Source organism: Hippoglossus stenolepis, chromosome 23 (genome assembly GCF_022539355.2).
Source record: "Hippoglossus stenolepis isolate QCI-W04-F060 chromosome 23, HSTE1.2, whole genome shotgun sequence".
Classification (NCBI taxonomy): Eukaryota; Metazoa; Chordata; class Actinopteri; order Pleuronectiformes; family Pleuronectidae; genus Hippoglossus; species Hippoglossus stenolepis.
The window spans coordinates 1578717-1587944 of record NC_061505.1 but is presented as its reverse complement, the minus strand read 5'-3'; the positions used below and the strand labels follow the sequence as shown (position 1 = coordinate 1587944).

The 9228-nt window shown below is 43.4% G+C and overlaps 2 protein-coding genes across 3 annotated transcripts in view; both read left to right on the top strand.

The window, feature by feature from the left end:
- The window catches only part of lpcat4 (lysophosphatidylcholine acyltransferase 4), a 6893-nt gene extending 1745 nt beyond the window's left edge, over positions 1–5148 (top strand). The window contains exons 2-13 of the mRNA XM_035148316.2: positions 259–622; positions 1058–1170; positions 1635–1695; positions 1919–1977; positions 2590–2624; positions 2740–2794; positions 3061–3143; positions 3509–3634; positions 3727–3883; positions 4027–4119; positions 4248–4383; positions 4570–5148. Coding sequence (XP_035004207.2) covers positions 259–622; positions 1058–1170; positions 1635–1695; positions 1919–1977; positions 2590–2624; positions 2740–2794; positions 3061–3143; positions 3509–3634; positions 3727–3883; positions 4027–4119; positions 4248–4383; positions 4570–4733 — 1446 coding nt within the window. The 3' untranslated portion in view covers positions 4734–5148. The remainder of the gene's footprint in view (positions 1–258; positions 623–1057; positions 1171–1634; positions 1696–1918; positions 1978–2589; positions 2625–2739; positions 2795–3060; positions 3144–3508; positions 3635–3726; positions 3884–4026; positions 4120–4247; positions 4384–4569) is intronic.
- Positions 5149–7307: 2159 nt separating this feature from the next.
- Positions 7308–8649, top strand: nop10 (NOP10 ribonucleoprotein homolog (yeast)). 2 transcript variants are annotated; one of them, XM_035149710.2, is made up of 3 exons: positions 7308–7518; positions 8134–8312; positions 8355–8649. In XM_035149710.2, exons 1-2 carry the CDS (start codon positions 7465–7467, stop codon positions 8272–8274), a joined length of 195 nt encoding a protein of 64 aa, XP_035005601.1. In that variant the 5' UTR covers positions 7308–7464; the 3' UTR covers positions 8275–8312; positions 8355–8649. The 2 variants fall into 2 exon arrangements, with proteins under 2 accessions (XP_035005601.1, XP_035005600.1); XM_035149709.2 differs by having other exon boundaries at positions 7309–7518; positions 8134–8649.
- Positions 8650–9228: the final 579 nt, after the last annotated feature.

The following is a 9228-nucleotide window of genomic DNA, read 5'->3' as shown; positions in this document are numbered from 1 at the left end:
GCCACACAACTCTGTGACAGTCAACATGATGCACATAAGGATAAGGATCATAATTTGAATATGTTATTTCCGCGTTCGTCTAAATCCAGATGTGGCAGATACAAACAAAAACACACGAAGCCTTCCAGCCTGATGTTCAGTCTGGAAGGCTTCAGTCTCGGCTTGTACAGCATGTAAACCAAGTTTTAAAGTCAAGTTTCAGAATAATATGAGGGGTTTTATTTGGTGTTGGTTTGATGGACATTGTCTGTTCCTCAGGGCGTCATCCTGGGCAGCTTCCTCTTCCCTCTACGCGTCACAGTGGCAGCCATGTTGTTCCTTGTCGCTTGGCCCCTGGCTCGGCTCCGGCTGGCCGGCCTGTCCGAGGAGGAGCGCGCCCGGCCCGTCACGGGCTGGCGCCACCGGCTCTTCCACCCGATCATCTTGGTGCTGAGCCGAGGCGTCTTCTTCTCCCTGGGCTTCCTGTGGGTGAAGGTCAAAGGTCGCATGGCCGATCTGAAGGAGGCGCCGGTGCTGGTGGTGGCGCCACACAGCGGCTACCTGGACATGATGGTTCTGTGTCAGACTCAGCTGGCGACGGTGGTGTCGCGGTCGGAGAACTCCAGCCTGCCGGTCGTAGGAGGTGAGGAGATGCAACTCAAATAACAAATACAACACAATAGATTGTGTGTTTATTGTGCCACAAACACAAGACAGTTTTTAATAATCTCATCTGTGTGAAAGAGCCGGAATGACGACATCTTTTTTACAGTTTCTTCTCTCCTGGAAAATTTGATTTTTTTTGTGTTTAACAGGAAGACACAGAATTGTTATCAGATGGGGAATATCCCCAAGTTGCCCAACTGTTAGGCAGCAAACCAAGATCAATACTTCTAAAAGAGGAGGCTAGTGGAAAATGAAAGTATGCAAGGAAGTCTCAAGATAAACAAGAGACTCAGCAGTGTGCTCCTGACCTGCTCTGTCCGCTCGGGGACTTCCTGTGTTGCTGTCTTGGCCGTCTGGCTCTGGACTTCTTCTCTGGATCTGGTTTTAATTTACCCCCTTTTTTTTTTCTCAGCTTTGCTGGAGTTTAACCAGGCGGTGCTGGTGAGCAGGAAAGACCCCGAGTCGAGGAAGAAGGCGGTGACCCAGCTCAACGAGAGGCTGACCTCTAATGGCTACTGGCCTCAGGTGAGATCTTATTGGTCACTCGGTGCTTTTAGATGGGATCCGTTATGTTTCTCCTTATTTTCTGTCTCACAATGTCCATTTTAAACTTGGCCTAAGTTTGGAGTAATGAGTATGAAACTATTTATTTAGATCTCCTCTAAGACTTCTATCAACGTAACACAATCTGGATTTATTTAAGTAGGAGACAAGATAAATAATCTTTTCAATTTAATGCCGGCAGTCACAGAAATGACGGTGCAAAGCATCTGAAGTTGAAATTGGTACCAAAAATAAACACAGATCAATCAGTGAAATGAATTGAATGGATGAACTTTCTGAAGTGTCCCTGCTCTTGATGGCGTCTCGGCTCCTTAGCTTCATCTTTAAATGCAGCCTCTGAATTCGGACTCGGTGATGGGAAAAGGATGTTTTGTCTCTAACAGCAGGTCTGAACTCATGAATCTCATTTTTCAAATCTCTGCTAGATGCTGGTATTTCCAGAGGGAACCACAACTAACGGCCAAGGTCTCCTCAAATTCAAACAAGGTGAGTATTAGCAGGAATAAAAGTCATGGAAACGAAGTTTCACCGCCTGTTTATTGCTCACAAATCAGAGTTGATTAATGAGTCCAGGCACCAGGAAGAGAAACAATCCTCCTGCTTGTTCTTTGGTTCAGAAGCAGACGACATTCCACAGTTTAGCTGCTGTTTGTACAAACCATGAAGGAATGAAAGGGCCTCCCTCATTTCTTCTGTCCCTCGTCATCAGGTGCCTTCGTCGCCGGAGTCCCGGTCCAACCTGTTCTGTTGCGTTACCCCAACAAGCTGGTGAGTAGACGTAAGGGAGTGTTGAGACACACGTCACAGGTGTGATACTACAACTACCTGCTGTTTGTCTTATACAGGTTTATTACAGAGGGATAACTCATCGCTTTACTTCGAAGATGTTTCAGTCCAGAATTGAATTTGCAGCCTTGATTTCAAGGTGTTTGCGTTGGAAAGCACTTCTCTAAAGCCCCTTTCGGACTTGGACTCTGGAACACGTGGGGGTTCGGACATCTTCCAGACAGTTTATTAGGGTTTAGAAGAAACAGGACGTTTACGTTCTCACATACAGCCCCTTTGAAAAATGTCTGAAAGCAGCTTTTAAGAGAAATACTGTGAGTCGTAGATTTTTACTGACTCACACTTTTATCAGAATGCAGATGGTGAAAGTTTTCTTTTAAATACACAATCTGTTAAATCACATATCGACATATGACATGAGATCATGTTTGTGAACATGTATCATGTCAGGTTGTGTAATGAGGGAAATGAGACTGAAACTACTCACGGCTGTAAAAGGAGAAACTCTCCACCCTCCCTGTTACCATGGAGAGTTCTGTGTTTGTTTTAGCACTTTATGGTTTGATTTATAGTATTTTTATGACTCTTCCTCAGGACACCGTTCGCTGGACATACAAAGGAACCACCTGGTGAGTTGTCATGTTCATATCCGTCAAACCAGGTTTATCGTGAAAGTGCTTGGTTCTTTGTTTATGACGCTCATATTTACTAAATGAAATCTAATAATCTGTCTGTGTCCGTTAGGGTTGAGGCTCTGTGGCACACCACTTCACAGCTCTACACCAACATGACGATTGAGGTAAGACCGGATCGTTCACGTCCCAAATAAACTCGTCAATTTTATTAAAACGAAAGAATAACTCGACACCTGCTGAATACGGTGGATAGTTTTTGGTCCGGCGGTGGTTTGATCACATCCATCAGTGATGTGGTCAGAGGTGTCACACACAGGAGAGGCTGCTGTTTCTCAGCTTGCTCCGAAGTGACGCTGTGAAAAGTTTGAGTGAAAATCTCTCCTGGTGTTTTGCTCAGACTCCAACATGACAGAGATCACTTGTGTTTCAGTTCCTTCCGGTTTACATCCCGTCGGAGGAGGAGAAGAATGACCCCAACCTGTACGCAGACAATGTTCAGAAGCTCATGGCCAGGTAAGTTTAACGTCACACCTTTTTTTATGACTTATGTCAAACCAGACATACGAGTGCAACTGTAATTACTAGAGCTACAACTATCAATGGTTTTCATTGGCAAATTGTTTATTTTCTTGATTGACTGGCCCAGGAAGTAAAGTGTCCATCACAGCTGTCAGTGTGTTTCTGAACTAAAGATTGTTGATGATGGCTCACAGATCCACTTGTGATGTTGTGTAGTGAATTTGTGTGTTCGATTAATTTGATGCAGACAAATTACAAGTGTACAGCCGTGTCCTGTATTCTCAGGGTGTCTGCTAAGGCCACTACGGGGTTCAAAGTGTGTGAGCTAACAGTTATCATTCGCTCTCCTGATGTTTCAGGGAGCTCGGACTCCCAGCTACAGACTACGTGATGGAGGGTGGAGTTCCTGTCAACAAACTGGGAGGTCTCTCTCTCCCACTGGAGTCTCCCGCCAGGAACACGCTGTCGCTGCTGTACAAGAACGGGTGAGAGAGAACCTGCATCTGTCTGAAAACGCCCAGTGGCTTTAGTGAATGTGAAAATCCAATTACTGATATTTATCCTCTCTATCTCTCAGCCTGGAAGCATCTGCAGTTGAAGACGCACTGGACCGGATGATTGACAGGTGTCAGTCAGCGGCTCCAGGGTCAAAGGTCGGCGCAGAGGAGCTCTCCTCGATTCTCGGACTGACGGATAAAGAGACGGCCGTCACAGTCTGCAAGCTCTACTCCAAGGTACAAGCTGTTTCTGTGTGTTAGTCCACTTCTAACACGACATGTTCCTCTGGTGTTGTTTACACTGCACGTGTGTGTGTGTGTGTTTTTCTTGATGTTTAAACGGACAAATGTGATGATACCGTTGTGTTTGTGTGTTTCAGGATGAAACTGTGGATGTGGGACAGTTTTATTTGAGTGTCGCTGCCCTCTCAGGATTCCTCAGCTTCAAATCTCTTCTTCACAAAGCTTTCAACGTGAGTCCTGCTGCTCCTTCGTGTCTGAACAAAACCTTTCACTCTGTCATGATGTCACATTTTCAGAAAGTTATTTAAGAGGTATGATCGTATGTATTTATATATCCAAACGGTCTTGTTTTCCCCAGCTGTTCGACCGGGAGGGCAGAGGGAGTCTGAGTGCAGAGGAGCTGTCAGGCCTCATGGGGGCGCTGCTGGGTGTTTCTCAGTACAACACCTCTCCTCTGTACAAGGAGGCCTCACATCAGGACGAGCTGACGGAAGGTGAGCGACTCTGAATGTGGAGTTTGTAAGAACTGCTGCAACTTTCTGCTCCGAAGGAAGTTTTGACGTGTGGTAAAACTGATATACGTTATGTAATGACTTAAAGCTATACTCTGATTTTCATCTGGTGACATTTAAAGACACAAACACTTTAAAATCCTCATCGTATCTGCTCTGTCTCCTCAGCCAATCTGCTGCGAGTGCTGACCACCCACCCGACCTATCAGAGGGTGGTGAACGAGTACCTGCAGCCGGTGGAGGCGGGCTCTCACCTGCCATTCACTCCCCTGGCGGGGGGGAAGGCTGTGAACAACAACAGAGATGTGCACGACAGCAAAAAGTCTGAATGAGGATTTTTGTGAGGATTCCTTTAAAAAGACGTTTGTCCAGGACGACCAGTCACGTTTTTTATGCTCCGGGACGATTTGAATGGACGAGATGTTTGTATTTTATTAACTTTCAGTGTTTGTGTGAAGACTTGTTGAAGCGTGTTTCTGTTCTTTGACTTTTTGAATTCTCTTCAAGAAATCTTATTGTTCCAGATGTTATTAAAATAACTCTTATTATTTTTGTCACTTGAAGCCATGACATGTTTTATTTATAAAGTTTCCTCTTATGGTTATGAAGTGTTTTCTCTTTTTTAAAGGGACGAGGGATTGTGCAACAAAAACTACCCAGTAAATCAAAGTTTATCTTGTGTAAATGAAATGTTCTTACGTTGTGTGAAATTCCTTTATATTTATAAATGAATTAAACTGTGAATTGAAAAGTGTTTTGCTGTTTTTGGTTTTTGACACAAACACATCTCTGAACTTCCTATAAATGAGGTTTTGAGACTGATGGCGTTGGAACATTAATCGTCCATCTTCTTCCACCTCTTTTTTCGTTTCCATCTCGTCACTTATTTGAACGGGTTGATCCTTTTATACTTTGAAAGTAACTCCCTGAAATGTTGCATCTGCCTTTTGGATCGTGTGTTCTGCCTGTGGGTTTGTGTTTTCAGGGCTACGACGTTCCTCACACTCCTTTAACTGGGCAGGAGGAACTGTTTTCCAGGGCTGGACCCTCAGAGCTGCAGGGTCCTGAGTTGACCCTGCAACTCTGGACGTGGAGGGACACTCAAAGCAGGGGGATTCTGGCTCTTCAAGGACGACTGGGTATCTGCAGAGTCTGAGGCGTCCTCTGACACATCTGTTTCACTGTCCTTAACAGTGAATAAGACTACCAATTCATCATCGTCCGCTGTCTCCAAATCAAAATCCAGGACGCCCGGAACAGAAATCTGTTGGGTAGTTTTTGCGTCATTCTGCAAAACAAGAAAATAAACAAATTAAACACAATAATCTCCTTGGAAGTTGTACTTTGTACTTTTGGATGATTTTCTTACCAAGTTATAAATATTTCAAAAATAAATTGTTCGTTATTGCTTAAGCTTTGATTTAAATATTAAAATAGATTAAAATAGATATTTTTTTGTTGAGATAGTAGAATGTAAAGCTGTTGACCTTGGGACACAGGGAGTCCGAGATGGTCTTGTGCTTCTCCGAGGTGCATCCTGCAGGCCACCTTTTGTCCAAGGAGAGCCGGGATCCAGGAGAAACCGAGGACATGGTTGTTGAATTGTTTGCATCGTCTATTTGTCGCAGTTTTTCTGTGTGAAGAGACATAAAAAAAACGGGGGTCAAAATGAGCCCTGGCTGGACACTGGTACCTGGTGATGAGGCCTGGAGGTTGTGTGGAGGTGGACAAACACCTGGCAGGACAGTGGAGGCTTCATCCATCCCACATCCATCCATCGGCTGAGGCTCTGGTGGTTTGGACTCTTCCACCAACCAATCAAACCACTCGTCTTCTGAGACAGATCGGTTCATCGGCTGAGGCTCGGCTGGATTAAACTTTTCAACCATCCAATCGAACCAGTCCTGGAACATCAGCTCTCCTGAGACAGAGCTGTCGGCAGGACGTGTGCTGAAACAAGGACAGAAGGTGGATTCTACGTGGACTCCAGCAGTATCTTTATTTACAGTGGTCTTAAGCGAAGAAGGCGGCACTGGATCCATCCTTTACCTCTTTTCCATTGCAACTGTCAAAAGGAAAAGGAAAGGTGGATATCAGCAAAGTTTAATTTGGCCATTTCCTCCAAAATATCAATGCATAAAACCAGCTTCTCTTTATTCCACCCAGACCCCTGCCCAGTTCATATTTTTCTTTAATAACCAGTATTTGACTGCTAAGTTTTTCACGCTGCTCTCCTGTGGAGGACCACATTTTGCTCCCATGTTTTCTGGAACGTATTTTATGGATGTGACAAATAAAGGTGAATCTGAATCTGTTGGAAATTTCACACACTCATAGATATCAGTCCTCTGAACATGAAACCTGATTTGTTTTCATCAAGATCCATGAATTATCATCTGAGAAATCAATAAACATGTCAAAAACATCCTGTAATCTCTCAATGTTTAAGAATGTGACTGAAAAAATCCTGAATCTGAACCAAACTTGAGACGTCTCATCCGATCTCTGTTTACGAACTATGGTCTGTACACGTTCAACAAGCTAAACACACGTGCACAACTCTGACAAGTGAAATGCAGCTTTAACAATCAAAAATGACCTGTATTAATTTCCTGTGTTATTTCATGCATGAGTGTTTCTCTGCTATATTCTTTTATAGCTTATTCTTCCTTCTTCATTCAAGCTCCTTTGATGACATAGAAGATGAGTCTTTGATGAAAGTTGTGGCTGTGAAGACTCAAAGTCATCAAAGGAGCCTTCCCCTGTGTGTCTTTAATCCAGCTCCTGAATGAAGAAGGCTCATCAAAGGCTCATTTGTCTCCTGTTGTAATAAGGAATTGTCTTTGGGAAACTTTACAGCGTCTTACATCAGAAAAATACATTTCCCAGCATGCCGAGCGAACCGGATATGCGCTCTGACTTCCGGCTGAGAAGAGACCTCGCTGCACGTGGGAAAGGAAAGAAGTGAAATCACGAACGTCGCGTGTTTTTCGCGATAGAAACGAAATAATATCGACATTAGTTGATTTCTCTGGATCTAAGAGACACTTTGTTTTCATCGCGATGTTTCTGCAGTTTTACGAGACCGAGTCCGGGGAAAGAGTTTACACCATGAAGGTAACGACCTGTTTACATCCGCCATGTTTCTGTTTACTGCTCCAGTAACTCCGCTTTATTTCACACTCACCGGTTCTTTATTGAGCCAAATGACAGAATGCAGAACAATGATGCACAATTACAATCATCACACTTCATCCACAGTGACACACACAGAAGGAAGATGTAGTTTCACTCCCATCTCAGCGAGATTCTGTTCCACTGAACTTTGTTAACACACTGACGTTTAATCAGTGTTAATGAAAAATGATTTTAAAGCAAAGAAATAAGTAAACCTACGTACACACACGAGGAAAGATAAAGTTTGAGGCAATATAAACAGTGGGGAAAATAAGGACAAATACCCAAAAGGAAATATGAAAAATAAAAGGCATAGGTAATGAGATAATTAGATAAATAAATCTATAAATAAGTAGATAATTAAACATAAGGGCAGTATAGTCAGGCTGCTCACAGCTCGTAGACGGATCCTGTGATGTAGCACAAGAGGAGTTTACTAATTTTAAAAGCTCGAGAGCCCTGACGTTGGGATTATATCAATATATCCTTTCCAGAAAATGTAATTTATTCATCAAACTCGACTGAACTTTCTCGTTCCTCCTCTATCGCCGACAGAAGCTGAAGCCCGACGGGCAGCCCACCAGCTCGGCTCACCCGGCCCGCTTCTCCCCAGACGACAAGTTCTCCCGGAACCGGGTGCTGCTCAAGAAACGCTTCGGCCTCCTGCTCACCCAGCAGCCCAGACCTATCCTGTGAGAGAGGACGGAGGGAAGATGGGACTTGAACAGAGAGAGGGAGCAGAGGAAGGAGGGAAGATGGGACTTGAGCAGAGAGAGGGAGCAAGAAAACCCCAGGCCCAAATTAACGGGACTGTACATGTATTGGAAACCAGCTGTCGTTGATGTTAAGAAACATTTTTTTTACCAGGATTTGTTCTTTTTAGGTTTTGGTTGTTTTTATTTTCATGCTGAATAAATGGTCTCCAGATGGACTGTATTCTTTTGTTGATGTGTATGAAATCTCCAGGTGACAAGTTGAACAGTGTCTCCTGAGGGGAGAAATACAACAAATGCATTCATCCTGTATGGAATCGGTGGATTGTGAAAAATAAAAAGCACATGTTAAAACCAATGACACAAGTTTAGGATGTCTTCCTGCTCATTGCAAACAAGTAGTGTTTCCATAGAAATCGTGAGGGTGTTGGTTTGAGTGTGAAATATATTCTTTTATAGCTTATTCTTCCTTCAGTCAGGAGAAGCTCCTTTGATGACACACAAGATGAGTCTTGGATGAGAGTTGTGGGTGTGAAGATTCAATGTCATCAAATCCAGCTCCTGAATGGAGAAGGCTCCTTTCTTGACAATAATTCTTCACACCCACGACTCCATCTTGATCCTTTTGTGCAAAGTCAGGTCCTCGGCGTCAGAGATTCTGAATCAAGACCAAGGATTGGCTCCTCGTCTTCCTCATCCTGTTCTTCATGCAGCATCAAGCATGCTGTGTTCCGTAGTGAACACACACTGTACGGCTCATTTTACAATTTACATTTGTTTATAAAGTAAGAAAGGAAAAAGTAAAATAATGTTTTGTGTTAATCAAAACCAAGATATTTAATGAATACTTGGAATATTAAATAATAAAACATTTATTTCAAACATAAAGCAAAGAAACACTCAATATGAGATACAAAAATGATTTTTATTCAGAAAG